Source organism: Typopeltis vanoorti, chromosome 15, assembly GCF_054136105.1.
Source record: "Typopeltis vanoorti isolate ZY-2024b chromosome 15, IOZ_Tvanoo_1.0, whole genome shotgun sequence".
NCBI lineage: Eukaryota > Metazoa > Arthropoda > Arachnida > Uropygi > Thelyphonidae > Typopeltis > Typopeltis vanoorti.
In genome coordinates, this window is record NC_143563.1 from 119,599,115 (window position 1) to 119,618,007 (window position 18,893).

An 18,893-nucleotide genomic window follows, 5' to 3' on the forward strand; every position below is an offset into this window, starting at 1 on the left:
ATCAAATACAAATAAGATTAAATCATGAGCTATCATATACAAGAGAGATAAACCAAGGGGTCCGACAGGGATGTCCCCTCTCAGCAACTCTTTTTAATATCTACTTAAATGAAATAATAATAAAATGGAGTAAAAACTTACATCAAGGAATTAAACTTTCACCTACAGTTAACTTAAATACTCTCCTCTTTGCAGACGACCAAATAATAATTACAAATTCTGAAGATAACTTACAGAAAGCTATTTTAAATCTAAATGAGATATCCAAAGATTATGGTATGATAATATCAACGGAAAAATCAAAAACTATGGCCTTTAAAGGACAAGATCCAGCAAGAACTAAAATAGTATTAGATAACAAGATCTTAGAACAGGTGAATTCATTTAACTACCTAGGATGTATGATCACTTATGAAAATGAAAAAGATATAAACATAAAAATTGCAAAATATTTAAAAATAACAGGAGTAATTAACTCTATATTTAAACCAAACCTAGTTCAAAAACAAACCAGGCTAAAAGTATACAATACATTAGCCCTACCGGTCTTAATGTATGGAAATCTGGACAATAAAACAAAAAGACAAACAAAGATTAACAACAGCAGAAATGAAGTTTATGAGAAAACTTGCAAAGTATACCCTATTTGATCACAAAAGAAACAAACAAGAAAGATATTATGAAAGAATTAAACCAAGAACCAGTAATTGAAAAAATTAAACAATATAAACATAGATGGATGGAACACGTTCAAAGAATGAAAACAGAAAGATTACCAAAACAAGCCTTAAAGTACAAGCCATTAGGAAAAAGAAAACCAGGACGTCCTCTTAAACGATGACTTCTAAGGCCGGAACAGGCCATACTAGGCCTAAATCCTTGATATGTATGATGATGATGATGATCTTGTGATTATGTATAATTATTTGATCAGAAATTAAACTTGTTGTTATTGTTGATAAAAATAGTTGCTCGATTCAATCTTTTTGCAATGCACTGATTCAAAAATAAACTTGGACCTGGTAGCGGAACCGCAATGATTAGTAGTGATTTATGAGTAAATTTTGCCATGACTGCAAACTTTGGATGAAATAGGATAAGTGATTAATTGATCAACTAGGGTATAAAATCTTACTTTTGCCTATAGGGGATTTTCAGAGGCACAGCCTTCAATCAAATAAATATCTGGAGATCCCAGGCAAGAAAAATTATACATATGGTAGAACAATAAAGGGAAATGATAGAAAATGAATATTAAGTTGAAGAAACATTTAAGATACAAGAATATATATAGAAACAAACATCACAGTATTACAAAACATTTCCTAAAAGTATGCTACTTAACAAATTAGTAAAAATGCATGAAATCAATATAGAAAATAAATCTAAAAGAAGCATATAAAATAGATGTAAAAAGAAGTATAAAAAAGTATCAAGATTCATAAAACACACATAAAACCCAAATTCTTAAAAGCATATATACAATGAGTTAGACTAATGAGTATATAATTTATATGAGCTGGTATAGATTAATATGCGGTAAAAACTTAAAAACCATGATGACAGTTGATGAATCTGATAAAATATCCCAGATTGAAGAGGATTCAGACACATTATGAAGTAACTAAAATAATCAATGTGCTTAATTGAAAGGGAGATGGTAAATCCCGGTTTTATTTTATAGCCAGTACGAAACTCAGGTCGAAATCCATCGACATCCATAGAGTTTCAATGCCGAAAAAACTATCGGCGGAACCAAGTGTAAATGATCACTTGGGTAGTACAACACCAGGGCAACTCCATGCAAAGGTGGAGCAAGCTCCGTCACTAACTTTAATATTCTCTCATAATGTAAAACCCAGCTCCTAAGAGATGTATATATACTGTTTTACATTATGAGAAGAGGTCACTACCCAGACCGGTTTCAACCTTTTTTGAGGTCTCATCAGCGAGTAGGTAGACCTGGAATATCAAGGTTTTAAGTGGACCGAAACTTACATACCTCTACTATCGAATTGCCGAAGTGGTGTACTATATGTTGTTAAATATTGTTAATTACAAAGATAATAAACCGAAAGGCTAGTTAATTGATTAATAGCACACTGATTAATAGCCATTCGGTTTATTAATCAATGTGCTTGTTGACAAAATGAAGGCAGTCAATTAAATTAAGCAATGGATAGTCCAGCATTACAAAAGTCACACATACGCATGTCGTCACACATATGCATGTCATCACCCATCAATAAGAAGTAGTGCAAGATGATTATGACTTATGCAGAGACAAACAAGAACAACTTCCATTGTTTGAACCCCGTGCAAGCCAGACTGTTGTAATTTAATTTCAGGCTTAATTTGAAATAGCTTATTATTAGTCAATCTGTTCCAAGACAGCCGCTACTGGGATAGAAGTCAACTGATAATCTATGTATAGTACAGAGAGATGGTGGATGTTTGGGAAATGAGCTTACAATTATCTGCAGCCTATTTTCTCTTAATCATAACATGGCTTGAAATTCAACAGAAGTGCACATGGAAAGTGTAGCTTGCATAACTGAAAAAGGAGGTGTTGGATTCGAGAGAGCACCAAATGTTTCTGATGATCTAGACTTCTTATTGCCTGAAGAGAACTTTGTGAGTCTGAATATATTATGCACCTTTGGAAGCGATGCAATCTGATATATTTCAGTTCAAGCTCTACATCTCAGCTCTAAGTTGTTACAATCTGGTGGGATTGGTGCAGATATAATGTCATCTGCAAAGAAGCAGAATATCCCACCAGGTCCGAAGAATTTGAGCAGTTTGTGTAGACAAGCAGAGTATTCAGTTCTAGGAGCATCGAAGAGGTGCTGGAAGATAACAGGAAGGGTAGAAAATTTCTGTAGACCTGCTGAAAGAAAAGTTACATGCTGACATGAATGACTGCCATGGTGGAAGTGCATTTAACGACTTTTGAGCTATACTGTCTACTGCTATCTCTAGAACTTGTAGGAATGGTTTTATCCACTGACCAAAGAGTATTATAGCAGTCTGTTGAGTATTGTAAAGAATTTCCAATTGCTAATAAAAGATAATTTGCTAAGTTAAGTGGTCTGGTGACGATTTTCTTCTTCTTCTTGGCTTTGCATATTAGGCAATTTTTTGTCATTTCAGTAACATTTTCAAGGGTTTTAAAAGTCTTCTGCCCATCTCCTCCTGGGTCTTCCTCTTGGTCAGTGTCCCACTAGTTTATATTTCCAGGCAATATTCGGCCATCTGTCCTCATTCACTCCTTCTATATGGTTTTTCCAGTTCTTTCTATAGTTTATGATGTCTTCTGTTATGTTAATTATGGATATAGCCTCCACATAAGCAAGAGCTATCGTTGGCAGACTGCCAAGAAGAGTCAATTCATGTTGAAGGGGAGAAAGAAATAAGGCGATGTACAAATTGGTCACCAACAAGCGAAATCACGTGCTTTATATGTAAAATTTTCCAACTGTTATACAAGCTAGTTACCACTTTAAAAAGTACAATAATCATAAAAGAGAAGTTAATTTTCTGGTGTGTAATAATAAACACTCATCCCACAATACGGATTGATTACCCTATTATCGGAATGGAATCTCCTTCTTTTGACAATGTGGTAACATTGCGGTAACTGTGTCTACTCAAACACCAAATTCAAACTGCTAAGAACCGCTTTTTTATGCACAGTCATTTATGTACTGTAATTCGGGGAATTCCCAATAAATGAAATTCGTAAGAATTTAGAATTTTCTTAATTGAAACGAGAATGCAATTCTACAAAATTCTCAGAATTTTCATAATTAAAACAAAAATGCAATTCTACAAAATTCTCAGAATGTTATTGAATTACAGATTTTTTCCTAATTTAGACTTTAGGTTGGTGGTGTAAAAGTGAATAAAAATCAAGTAAAAAAAATTATTTTTGATATCCCAATTCACGTAACTCCGAATTCGCATAAAAAAAATTTGCATAAAAAGAGGTTTAGGTGTATACAGGAGGAAAACCACCGTTACCCCGCTGAGGCTAGCAAACTCTGTCAGTTAAAAGGCACTTTATAGGTTCTCCAAGTCCTAGACAAAATTCAATGATGCATTTAACAGCCTTGAATTGAGGGTAGCTTCTGAAGGTTTGGTTCAGTAATTAATGGAACCATAAATGTGGAGGTTTAGGGAGTGTTTGATTGCAGATGCTAATTCCAAAAATATATCTCAGGCTTCTAATGGCTTCCATAAGTGCCACAGTTTTCTAACATTTAATTCTGTGTGATGGTATGTTCAACACAACTAGCAGTCCTGACTTATCATAATGATGATAGCATAAGCATTTCACATGATCTTAAAGTGGAAGTTATCAAGTCTTCCAGTCCATCAGGTCTTCGGCTTATCCGTAGTGGACCAAATGCAGTTATAAGATACGTTATGTACTTTTCGATGTGCTAAACAATTCAACTTGTCCTTAGGAAAAAGCAGTCATATTTTTATTTTCAGATATAGTACAGGTATAAGGCATGAAAATAGTTTGTTATGATTGTGTGAGTGTGGGGGAAAGGGTACTGAAATTTTATAATACATGAAATACTTCACAAAAGATATACATAAAATGCAAAAGTAAAGAAGTAAATAAAATATTAAATAAAATAAAATAAAATGCTAAATTAAAAAAAATTACATCTCTACCTCCTCTTGCTTTGATAAAATGTCACAGTAAACAGTAAAACTATCTGTTGTGATGCCATATGTCTAACTCCCTATATCTGATAAATTAAAGATGCCAAGAAATTATATTCTTGATTTCATCCTTTATCCAAGTGTAATCAAACAAAGTTTGTATGTGAAGTCACTTCACATCAGTTGCCTTAGCATCCCATAATGCAATGCACATATCCTTACAACAACTGGTCTGGGAAGGGCCACTTCCCAGACCAGTTTCAACCTTTATTCAGGTCTCATAAGTGTGAGCCAGATGTGATAACAAAGTTTTCATATACTCAATAAAGGTTCGAAACCGGTCTGGATAGTGCCCTTCTCATAATGCATGATATTATACATGTCTATAAGAATATGTGCATTGTATGACCAAGTTTAACCAATAGCTGAAGATGATCTTAAAATGATCACAATTAAATTTAAAACCTTAGTTTTTGTTGGTGACTTGTGTTTTGTGTTGAGTGTTTTTTGTGCTATGGGAATACTGGTTTGAAATCCAGTAAAGCATAGCAATTTAAATTATATTGATTTTGTTCTTGTGATGTCATGAATTAATGGCATTAATAGGAATAATCAGCATATCTAAGTTTAACTATAAATTGTATTCATGCTTTTTAATAGCATGAACTATCTACACCATCAGAACTAAGTGTAAACAATTCAAAAAAAAAAAAAAAAAAGCAAGAGCATTTTTTTTTTTCAAATAATTGATTTTTAACTGTTTCCACTAGTTGCTTCATTATAGTGCTTGGAGAATGGGTATTAGTCAGCTTAAATATCTGATATAAATCAGCCATCATTCCAATGTCTAAGGTTTATTCTGTCATATGAAATACAAGAAGACAAAATATTAAAATTTCATATTTAATTATAATCAATGTTATAAAATAATTTACAAAAAAATTTTTTTGTCATCCTTCTATAAAAGGATGACAAAAAAAAAAAATGGATTGCAGAAACAAAATGCATTAATAATTCAACTATATATTCAACAAAACTGGTAACGAAATTCTATAAATACCAAAGATAAAACCAGTGCACTAGACCATAGACATTCAAATTAATTAACCTAAAAATATAATATAAATGGAGAGAAAAAATGTAGAATGATCACAGAAAAGATTAGATCAAGAATGAACTGAAATGAAAGTTGTAACTATGGTCTATTATGCATGTGTTTGCCTTGACATCATAAATTAACAATATGGATCCAGCTCTTCACCAAACCAAAATCATTTAAAATAGCAGGTTATCATACCAATGAAACTGAATTTATTTCATTTTTTTATGGCAATCCTTGTCAGAAAACAATTGAAAAATCAATAGTATGAAAATATCATGGTGAGTCAGATGCTATGCTGGAGACCAAACGGGGATTTATGTTTACTCTAGACATGGATGGATTTGTGTCTTTGCATATTCATACGACTTGAAGCATATAAAATCCAGGAGGTGAAGAAAATTTCCTATGAGTGTATAAGTTCCTCCATGAAAGTGTATACTTATCAACTTTATAAACATCCATGCACATAAATATTTCCTAATAAACTTTGTTTTAGCAGCATGGTGAAGACACCTAAAATATGATCATTGAACACAAACGTAAAAATCATACAAATATCTGAAATCACCAGTCTTGTCAGAAACAGGTTCGGTTTTTAAGGAGAAAAGAATTACACTGCCAAGCATGCAAATTTTACTGCCAGTTGCCTCTTGATGAGCTCATTTCTTCTCACTTTGAAATGAATGCAATTCACTATAGCTAAAATGCAATCGAATCATCATGAATAAATTTATTTAATCAGTGTCATTACTTCAACCTGTCTTGATTTCATTTATGAATACTTATCACGTCCTGATTTCATTTATAAATACTTTCCAGATATATCATCTAACAATTGCAAATATGTCCTCAATTGTTTTTATTATAGAAGATGTGTTTATACTAGGTTAAACTGCTTCTATAATTTAGAACCATCGAAAATAAAAATTCATAGATGACCTATCATCCAGCCGATCCATGTATATGACAATTAAAAAAAAGGTCTAAGTTAACAGATAAGAATTATGTACTTTCCATTATATCAGGAAGTGTGGAAAATATGATAAAAACTATTATCAGCTAATATTTTTTCTGTTTGAAGCTTTCTAATTATATTTATATAAGTAACATTTAACTAATGTAAAGAATTTTACCATAAGGCATCGGAAAGTAGACAAACTCCACAGCATTATTGTTTCATCACCTGAGGAAGTAGCTAGAACCTTAAAAAAGTGGGAAGAAAATTCTTCGTTCAACAGAGTTTATTTATTACAGATATAATTTTTAATAATATATAAAATAAGACTGCGCACATTTATAAGAATTAATGTTTCCTATGAATTTAGTAAAAACATAAAAATATACACCTTAATCTTCTCTCACATACGCATCACCAAGGAATATATTAAATTAAGCTTTTGATACATCTGGGAGGAGTGCAGACTGTCCAGGATTTTGACTGGGGCTTTGAAATATCCAGGACTGAGTGCAAAATTTTCGACTACAATACCTATGTTTTATTTGTTAGTACATTCAAGCATCCTTGTGGAATCACAACTTATGAGCAAACCCAAAGAAAGGGATACGGCTGTATATTTGCACCATTTACTACAAAGCAGTTATTAAAATGGAAATCAAAATTTCTGGAACCAAATTACTGAGAAACAAAATGTGCCTATGATATTGACAACTATGACAACAAAATTGAAAAACTTCAGGAATCGCCTGATATCAAACAAAGTGCAAAATTCTTTATTTTATAGTATGTTCAATAAATTCTATACATGAATTCAATATGAATGAATTTATGATAAAATATTATTACCTGAAACCTAAGGGTTATGAAACCCCATAATAACTGTCATACCTTTTCTTTAACTCATTCACAATAGATGCACTCACTACATCAAAAGGCAAACTGCTCCACTCAATAAAGAGTTTGCCTCTTAATGGTGTACAAGCATATCTTCAATGGATGTCTCCTTATCATCTCCCCACCTTCCATATAAAAGAGTTTTGTCAGTTTATAACCTAAACCAGCATTTCCCAAACTGTGTTCCATGGAAAGTGAATAAGTGTTCTGTGAAAAATAATCAAAATTAATATGAGCTTGGAATGGTTTTAAATGCTGCGACAAGTTCAAACATGTTTGAAAATCAGGCACTCCTTACTTTGCATGTGGACTGCGCTATTAAGGCCAGCATGCATTGGCCTCGATTCAGGCACCCGCAGTTGTCAACACCTCTGGGCTCAAGTGGAGTATGGAGGTATCTATTCTAGGAAATGTGCGGTCACAAGCAAGGTCAATGTGCTGCACTGTGGCCAGGCATGCCTGTAGTGTGTGCTGTTGCATTTTTGCAATGTGATACTGCCTGCTGCCTGATAGTGTGTGTGCTTAGCTTTACATTGAATATGAGACCGATGATACTCGACTCTAACCAAGTTGTTCCATTAAAATTTCAGTATTTATGAAGTGTTCCATTGTAGGAAAAGTTTGAGAAAGCCTGACCTAAAACACCCTTTCAGAAATTTATAGACTTCTATTACATTACCATTCTTTCTCCTGTTTACCATCTGCAGTCCAAATTCTCTAAATGTGTAGTGGTAATCAATCTACATTCTACAATCATGATATCACCTTTGTTACTTCTTTGCACCCTTTACACAGCTCTTTTATCCCTCTGAACCCAGGAGACCAAGTACACACAGTAGTCCAGGCATCAAAGCCTTGAAGAGCCAAAATGATTCCCTTATCCATACATATCAATGTCCGTTTCAACATCACAGTTCCACCCATTCTTTGACTTGTATTGGCAATTTTTGCTATATGACCTTTGAACTTCAATTTCATATCTACCATAACTACAAGATCACCAGCCTAATCTTTTTTTTTTTTTAGTATAATCCCACCAAAATAATATACTGTTGGAAATTTCATGAGATCAGAATACATAACTTTACACTTTTTAACACTGAACTAAGAGCCACTATCATTTGTCCACATTCCAATTTATTAATATTATTATGATAATGCTGTATATTAGTAGAAGTCCTGACTGCTCTGCATCATCAGCAAGCAATTGAAAAACTCCTGTCAGGTTTTTCTTAATATGATTAATGTACAGATTAAACAACAATGGCTGCAAGCACTGATCCCTGGAGTACCTGGTAAAATCCTATCCCTCTCATGCCACTTTTAGATACCCCAATCAGTTACCCACCTATGCAGCTCAATAATTTATATTACTGTTATTTATACTACATTATTATACAGGTAGCTTATATATTGATACCGTGAATATGTTGTTATTATTATTATACAGGTATCTCCATGTAGTCAGAAGATTAATCGTGAGAGATCCATTATTCACATAATACCTATCATACCTATCCTTAATCACTGCTGAAGCACTCACAGCCATCTCTGGCAACCCATTGACCACTCTCAAAGCAAAAAAATCAAGTTCTAACACCCTTGTTAACCACACTCTTACATAACTGTCACTGGTGACTTCTTGTTCTCTCCCTTCTTGTGATATACTGAAAAAAACAGTCTTTAGTCTTATTAAAAAAAAAGTCTTCTTATATACTCTATACAGCATTTTCTGCTTCTGCAGCTCATGCTTAATGATATGCTTCAAACTCACAGCCACCCTCCACACCTGTCTCCTGTTCTTTTTGGCTGCAATTTCACTTACCCATTCTATCTTTTCAATTTTCTCTGACTGAATCCTTCATATTCTATCCCTGCATCTACATCATGTGCGTTAGAAGTCTCACTAAGTCTATATCTTTTGTCAAGGTTGCACTAACCAGTGCCAAAAACTCCTCCGTGTTGTTCCTGATACTTTGAGTATTAGTATATAGAAACTGCAGCATCGCTTTAGGCCACCACCCACCTTTACTGAATTGACTATTCTATTCAATGTTTTTGCTTAAGAGACTAGATTTTGCTCTTGGTCATTCTCACGTTCACTTGCATCATAGGTGCCTTCCCACAAATTCACTTGCTTCCACCCTAATTGATTAAGTTTTTCTGAATTTGAATTTCAGCATGCTTGGTGAACAGTTCTCTCTCTCTAGAAACCAACACCAAAACCATTTAGATGCAGTCCACTAGCATTATACAAATCCTTATTGCTATCGAACACAGACCATTGATCCTACTCATTCCTTCTGCACAACCAACATATTGATTCATTTGCTAACAATGCCCTCCTCCTCAGTTCACCTCTGTATCATAGCATGGCTGGAGACTTACCATCACACCTTTTTGTCCATCAGTTTTGCTTCTTCTAACAACTCCTTTACATCTTCCTATATAGAATATTTCTCACCTCACACATCATTTATGCTAACTAAGACAATTAGTTCTTTTCCCTTAACTTTGGTGTATGGTGTGACTAATATCGTGAATATTTGCGCTAGGGAAGCGTGATTCTGTTACACTCTCATTAAGTACTCCCCTGATCGCTGAGTCTCCATATATAATTTTCTGCTTAACTTGTTTTTCTCGTTTGTTTGCTCACTCTTTATTATTACTTTGGACCATCTGCTTCTTTCTTTTCTCAGCCCTGCTATTCTCTTGCCACTTCTACAATTTTTCAATTTCATGATTTGTCCTGTGAAGGATAACATTAAGCACGCTATTTATTTGTTTATATCCATTTAGTTCTCTTCTATTTCCACGGCCACACGTTCAACATTAATTCCAATATTTTCCATCCTATATTCAATACTGTCTGCTCTGCTAACATTTGCTCTGTTCTCATCACCTAATACACTCACTTTTGAAACATTTAATAATTTGAAACATTTATTTTTTTAATATTTAATACATTTAAAATACTCTCTCTTCAGTTTCAATTTCCTTTCACATATCCTTAAATTTTTGCAACATATGCATCTCAATTAATATTTATATATCTTTACTTTAGTCTTCCAATGAATATATCTTGAGCTAAACATCTTGAATATTCTGCAATTGAGCAGCTTCTTCTTTTAGAAACAAAAATCTTTCTTCCACTCTCTTCTGATCTGAGCCTTCTATTTCAAGGCAGTGTACCTATCTCCATTCAGCATGTCATCTAGCATTGTTTTCCATACTCTTCCTCTGGGTTTTTCCCATCTATTTTTCCTTCGATGGCATCTCTGATGATTCCATTCCCTCTCAGAATATGTCCGATCCAGTTTCCCTTTCTTCTTTTTATCCTCCTTAATGCGCTAAACATAGGGGTTGATTATTCCTCACATTTGATTCAGCACTTCTACCCTCTCATTTGACTGACTTATGATCATTACTCCAATGTTTAAATTCTTCTACTTTTTCTATGAAGGTTCCCAATTTTCACAGTTGTATCAGCTAATTCATACTGCTTGGTAAACATTGTTTCAGTTTTTCACAGATTAAGTTTCTGTCCTATCTCATAAGTTAATTATTCTAATTCCAAATATGTTTCTTTTGATTTCTTCATTATTCTTGCCAAGATGTTAACATCATTTGTATATGCTACAATCTGCAGTGATTTCATATATATTTTTATATGAAATATATAAATGAAACATATATTTTACATATATATACATATACAGTGGAACCTCAGTTGTCGAACTTAATTCGTTCCCGAAGGCTGTTAGGAAATCGAATTGTTCAAAAACTGAAACCATTTTCCCATAAGAATTAATGTAAAATGGATTAATCAGCTCCTGAACCCCAGATGATTGTTTATTTAAACCTTTACAACAGTACTTTATGCATAAGATCATATACAAACATAATGAAAATGCATAAAATCTTACATAAAAATAATAAACACAATAACTTCAACATCCTCCAAGTTCATCGTCCTGTAAGTCACTTGCACCCAGTCTTTGTCGAGGATACTTAAGCAATGGAGGATGTTGAAGTGATTTTTCCAGAATTCTCTGAGTGTTAATTCTGTGTCAGATATCACTTCAATTTAAAACAGTGCTTTGGTGTAGAGTTTCTTAAAGTTCGAAATGACCTGCTGGTCTGCAGGCTGAATTAGAGAAGTTGTATTAGGGAGCAGAAACTTCACTGTGATAAAATCAGACTCCTCCACTAACTCGTCCTCCAAGCCTGGAAGGTGAGCAGCAGCATTTCCCATCACAAGAAGGCATCTAATTGGCAATTTTTTTTCTTGAAGGTAATTTCTCACAGTTGGGGCCAAGGCTTCATGGATCCACTCAATAAACAATGGCCTGGTTAACCAAGCCCTACTATTAGCCCTCCAGATAACAGGCAATTTACTTTTCATCATGCTATTTTTCTTAAAAGCCCTCAGATTCTTAGAGTGGTACACAAACAATGGCTTGACCTTGGAGTCCCCCACTTGCGTTTCCACATAGCAAAAGAGTCAGCCTGTCCTTCATTGACTTGTGTCTTGGCAATGCTTTTTCCTCCTGAGTGATGTAGGTCCTCTTTGGCATTTTTTTCCAAAATAGGCCGGTTTCATCGAAGTTTAACATTTGTTGGGTGAGAAAACCCTCAGCCTTTACATAATCACTAAATTCTAGCACATGTTTCTCAGCAGCTTCTCAGTTCGAACTTGCAGCCTCCCCATGCCTAACCACACTATGTATGCTGCTTCTCCTCTTAAATTTCTCGAACCACCCTCTACTGGCTTTGTACACATCAGTATCAGCACTCATACCAGGGTTTTCCTTTAACTGGTCATCACATCATCGCCTCGCTTTTTCACAAATTATAGCCTCAGAAACACTATCACCAGTTAACTGTTTCTCGTTTATCAAAATCAGCAACAATTTTTCCACTTTTTCAATCGTCTGTGATCTTTGTTTAGTAAGAACTTTCACTCTTCTTGCAACATCAGCTCTCTTGATCGCCTCTTTATTTTTGAGTATTGCAAATATCGTTGATTTTGCCATACAGAACTGCATAGCAAGATTCGAGACACGAATGCCATTTTCATGTTTGGATATGATTTCTTTTTTCATCTCTATCGTGTTCCTAACAACCTTTCTTTTCGCTCTGCTGCTATCACTATTCTTCAGCAACCCCATGGTGGCTTAATTAATAATAATTAATGAAAAAAAAAAAAAAAACACAAAGAAATTCAAGAAACTCACTGCAAATTTGAGTAGATGTCTGCACTAAACGAAGACTGCTGCGTAACTGGCGCTTTCCCGCCTTATAGCTCAGCACGCGGAGCACATGGCTGCCGTTTGCCTGTTCGGAGACCGGGACGTTTTTTGTTAGGAAAATATATTTGGGAACTGAATTGTTCGACAACCGAGGTTCCACTGTATATAAAATATATCGTCATCATCAAATTCCTGATATGTACCCTCAAGGGGTGTATACAGGATATGATAGTACTACATGAAAAATTTACATCATTACTAACTTCCTATCTACAATTTTCCTCCAAATCAGCCTGTTACTTGTCAAGACACCAACATTATCAGATCTTATATTTCTATCGTCTAAGGCATTTTGTACCGCATCAATCCATCTGTTAAATTCTGAATGAAGAGAATTATAAATTATTAATATTTCATTCAGGATTTAGCATAATCTGTCATTCCCTGAGCTAAGTTTGCTCATCATATAAATAGTGAATTAATTACTTACTGTTGTTTATTCTGTAGTTATAAAATAATTATATATTCTAATAGTTGTTAGTTGTTTATCCTGTACTATTTCCTTGTAGAGTATGTATATATTATGTAAACTGTGCACGGAAACTCTGAATTTAATCTGCTAGAGTATATTTTAGCGCTAGTTGTTATACGGTGTAACGAAGCCAACGTGAACCGGTTTTTGGTGGGAAGAAAAAAAGAGATTGCAGGGAGTTAGAAAATGGCAAAAGGAACAGGGAAGATCTCTGGTTTTTCACTTAACGTTTCGGCTTTTGTTCATATCCAGATTCCCAATTCCACATTCAATAATAGTCAAGGACGTAAGGAAAGGCAAGGATTGCCTAGAAAGCCTGAAGGATTGTCAATTTAGAGAAAAAAACCTTGTGTTCTCAAACCAGTCGAGCCATTACAATAAACCAGGATTCTATCGTACTGATGTGACCAAAAGGAGAAAGCTTGAATCAGGCAAGGAAGTATCTCTCAGGATCTGTAATAATAAGCTAAGTAAATCAACTGTCCTGATAAGAAAATCCTTTCTAAGTCTTTCATGAATATACTAAATAACAGAAGGAAAGTGCATTGCTATGATGACAATTCGTGTTTGAAATTGTGATTAAGTGAACACTGTTCTATGAGAACGTGATATAACCTAAAATTGACATATCAAGAACTATAGTAATAGAATGATACGACTTTAAGATTTCTTGGTGTGTGATTAAAGATCTGTGCATGCAATTCATGAATGACTAAGCTGAGTCGACATTTACAGCAATTGAACAGATAATCATATATAAGAATTGTACTAAAAGCCTTTTTCAATAAGAGGGGTAGAAGCCTAGATGAAAATAACCATGCTACAAGTGCTCTACTGTAAAATTATAATTGTTTTAATGTAAATGTGTTTATTTCATAATCACATTACTTTCATTTGAAATATGATCAATAAATGTAATTTCTCATGATAGTGTATTAAATGTTTCTTATCTAATCTATATCTTGTGATTGCCTGATTTATTTCACTGCACCTCTAATTTAACAGTTCGAATCTAAGTGGGAACCCTAATTAATGAGAAGATAATGAAAGGCTAAGCAAACACAACTATTGTAAGACTAAAGAATAATTTTTTAGAAAAGAAAGTTTCTGTCTGAGTTAAATTATTGTAACATCATACTTGCCGATGACTGACTCTACAACATTAATCACTTAATTATGAACACAGAGTGGTGCAGTCTAAAATAAATATTCTTTGTGTTCATAAGTGGAGTCGGTCAACAGCTAGTACACACTACGGAGAAGAAAGATGTCACAACACATCTATTTCTTGGTTTTCCTCTGGGTCGTTTTCCTGCCAATCTGACAGAGAACACTTGTTTTGCTAATCTTTCCTCGCACATTCTGTTTAAGTGACCATACCACGTGAGGGTAGCTCTGCTAACGCATTCCTGGATGCTGACAATGTCAGGTTCTTTCCTAATGTCCTCGTTTTTAATATGATATTGCCATTGATGCCATCTGTTCATGCCTCTAATCTTTCTCAGGATTCTCATATCTGCAGTCTTTGGTAAAGTGTTTTACTTCTGACCCAGCTCTCAGTTCCATAAGTTAAAACTGGTTTGAACACTGTCTTATATACAGCTAATTTACTGTTCTGACTAATTTCTTTCTTATTCCATATGAATTTATTCAATTGACTTCCCACCATACCAGCTTTGTTGATTCTGTTGTCTATTTCCATATTTAATTTACCATTATCACTAAAAATCGTGCCTAAGTAGCTGAAATGTTTTACTTGTTCCACAGGTTCTCCATTCACAATGCAGTTGACATTTTCAATGATTCTGCCTATTTTCATCGTCTTTGTCTTTTTATTGCTGACCTTCATACCCTGTCTATTACAACAGTTATTCAATTTAGTCAGGAAACCTTGCAGACTTGTAGCAGATTTATTTAGAAGTATAGCATCGTGTGCATAAAGCAATGAGCTGACGTTAACATCTCCAATTTTGATATCAGGTTTAATACCACTTTCCTTCATAATATGATCCATATAGACAATGAATAACAGAGGGGATAATGTACAAGTATCCCTCGATTAACGCAGTTAATTAATCCCTCGATGTTACCGCGTATATCAAAATCGCGTTAATCAAATCTAATAATCAATGGTAAAAATTACAATTCATCAATGATCGATTACTGTATTAATAATTCGTTTTATATGGTACTCTTTTAGGAAAGATAAAAAATTAATGCAAAGTAAATGTTAAATAAATACTTGTGCCTACATTATTTACTGCAATTTTTTTATCAAAAGTAGTTATCAAGAGTCATTTGAATAGGTTTAGTTTTTTTTCTTATCGCCATAAATTGTATGATAACAAGGAAAATGACTCTCCAGACCTCAGCAAACAAGTAATAAAATAAAGAAAAAACACTACAAATATAATATATGATGGTATTGAATCCAACATTATTTCATAGCTGAATATAGAAACTACAAGAGTTCCGTGCCGAATGCAAGCATAAGCAAAGTTTCGGCGGATGCAAGCATAAGCAAAGTTTCAGCGGATGCAAGCATAAGCAACCTTATGGGCAACAAGTAGTCAAGGTGGAGTAAGCTCCAGATCACTTTCCTTAGTATTTTCCATAATGTAAAGCACATCTCCTAAAAGACATATGATAAATAAGCCTTTGGCTCTCTATTTCAGTAATACATGATGGTTTATTTATTTTCAGTTACAATCTAGAAATTATTGAACAAGAAATAAAAAATACAACAACTAAACCATACTATACTGACTTCGGAGGTTGCGGTATCTCTCAGATACAATTTACTGTCAAACATCACAAACCTTCATATAACATGTGTTAAACCAAACTGACAGCAAAAACAGTGCAGAATATCACTCGTAAAACATAAATGCACAGCTACTCATGACCTCCAAGCTATACACTGAATTGTGTAAGATTATTTATATTAAACATTTTGCATGTATCTGTCAAATCAGCTGCGAGCTCTGCAGGGTTAAAGGTGTGTTAATCAAAACTCTTGCCGCGTATATCAAGGGATTGCCGCAATGTGCTTTTTCAAATTAAAGCAAAACTGCGTTAAGCAAGGGATACCTGTACATCTTTGTCTCACACCAGATTTAACATTAAACCATCTTTCTGTACTTCCTTCAATTCTAACTGCCGAATTACAACCCAAATAAAGACAAAGTATTGCTTGATATAATGCCCCATTGACACCATATAACTGTAGTGTATTGAATAGCTTCTCTCTTGGCACCTTGTCATATGCCTTTTCCAGATCGACAAAACGTAGATCTGATCCTGACAGCCTCTACTTGGCCTGAATCCAGCTTATACTTCAAAAATTCTTGTCAACCGTTTCTCAACTATACTAGCATAAATCTTACCAGGGACACACTCAGTAGGGAAACATCTCTGTAATTCTTACATTCAGTTTTATTTCCCTTTTTATATATAGGTACTATGAGAGCTCAACTCCAAATAACCGGAAGTCACCTCTTTGTCCATGCCTTCTGAACTATGCAGTGCAGCCACTGTAAGACTTTTATACCACATACTTAAGTATTTCTGGTCGAATATCATCTACTCCTGCTGCCTTTCCACATTTCAAGCCTTTGGTGGCTTTTTCTACTTCATGTATAGATAGTGCATTCCTGACTGTATCACTGCTTGTTTCATTAAAAACATTTTTGAAGTAATTACTCCATACTTCAAGGATATCTTTTTCTCCTGTTTTCATATCACCTTTATTATCTCTACTTCCTTTTACAGCACTGTTTCCTCCATTTCTGAGCTTCTTCAACAACCTCAAGAATATTTTTCCACCTTCTTGATATTTATTTTCTATGTTCTTGCAAAAGTCCTTCCATGACTTTTGTTTAGCTTTCTTACATTTGTCTCTGTATTCTCTAAGAGCAAAAGCTCACTTATTTGCCAGGAACTTTTGATATGCTTTCTTCTTTTCCTTCACTGCCTCTTTTACTTCCTGTGTCCACCATGGAGTTCTGATTTTTCTATCCTTGAAGACAACCTCACTACATGCCTCTGGCTGAATCAATCAGGGTTTTCTTCATGGTTTGCCACTGAATCTCCAAGGTGTGGTTCCTATTCTCAAACTATTTCATTTTTTTTTCAATAATCTTTGTGTATTTTAGTCTTCAGTTCACATCTGAGAGCTGCTCAACTTTTATTCGCTTTAAAACTTTCTTACATGTTATTCTTTTCAATATGAAATTCAATTTTATCCTGCTCAAGACTAAATAGTGATCACTTCCAATTTCAAATCCTCTGTACACTCTGGTGTTCTGCACCAGGGAGAAAGCATAACTATCAACAATAACATAGTCAATGAGACTTTTCTTATTCCTTGCCTCTTCTCTCCATGTGAATTTGTGCACATTTTTATGTTGGAACATGGTGTTAGTAATAACCAGTCCATGTCCTCAGCAGAAATTCAACAGGTATTTGCCATTATTATTAGCTTTGCTCTTTTCTCCAAATTTTCCCAAAATATTTTTGTATTTTTGACAATCACTTCCAACTCTGCTATTTACATCCCCAACAAGGACCAAATTTTTCTTTTTCATTGTGTCATTAGCTTTCTCTAGAGCAATGTATCTCAAAGTGTGGTACTCGTACCTCTGGGGGTACGCGAAAGGGTGTTAGGAGGTACGTGGCAATTTTCGGCTATGCATAATTAAAGGAGTCATTATATTTTTCAACTAACAGTGCAATTAGAGACAACTGGGATAAAACGGCACTAACTAATGAATGAAATCCTCTCTCCAACAGAAATTGCCAAACAAAACCATATGTTGCCGGTGGAACATATGGTTTTGCTTGACACCACCCCTGTCGTTAATGTGTTAAAACTAAGAAATATATAGCGAACGTGTTTCAGATGTTATGGAATTAGGATGAAGGGGATTAGCATTTCAACTCAACTGTTGAAATGCTAATTTGTCTTTGGTCGGCGTGATCTTTTGTTAATACCACATCAATCATATGCAATTCTTTGCTTCACTACGTATCTCAAGTCTTGTAAATTATTGGTAATTTTTGTTTGAAATAATGGGAAAGATGACGACGCTATTTGGCTAGATGACTTTGACGATGCACACAAAGTAACTGTTCTTGATGCCAAAAGTAGTGATAGCGAGTAGGAGCTTCTTGGTAAGTTGCACCATTTTCAGTTTTTTTCTGAAAACTTTAGTTTCCGAAAATTCCCGCACGTATCTGGCAAAACACGATTTTTTAGCTTTAATTTTGGGAAAAAAGTTAGAGTTATATTCAAGTAAATACAGCAATTTTTTTAAGCTTTCAAATTCTTACATATGGATCATTGGTTAAAGATTGGATTTATAAAACCCCCAAAAGAGAGCAATATAGCAAATAAGTAGCTGTAAGCAACAAGAAAACATTGATTTTGCATCTGGATCAAATGAAATTGATAAGAGTGTGTCGTCTGACATCTCTAGA

General features: G+C 34.3%; 1 protein-coding gene across 4 annotated transcripts in view; it reads right to left on the reverse strand.

The window, feature by feature from the left end:
* The window catches only part of LOC150099104 (transducin beta-like protein 3), a 470,278-nt gene that overhangs the window by 197,187 nt on the left and 254,198 nt on the right, over nt 1-18,893 (reverse strand). For all 4 annotated transcript variants that reach the window (XM_090405846.1, XM_090405845.1, XM_090405844.1 and 1 more), the window contains exon 14: nt 6,913-6,981. In XM_090405846.1, the coding sequence (XP_090261972.1) occupies nt 6,913-6,981 (69 nt within the window). The remainder of the gene's footprint in view (nt 1-6,912; nt 6,982-18,893) is intronic.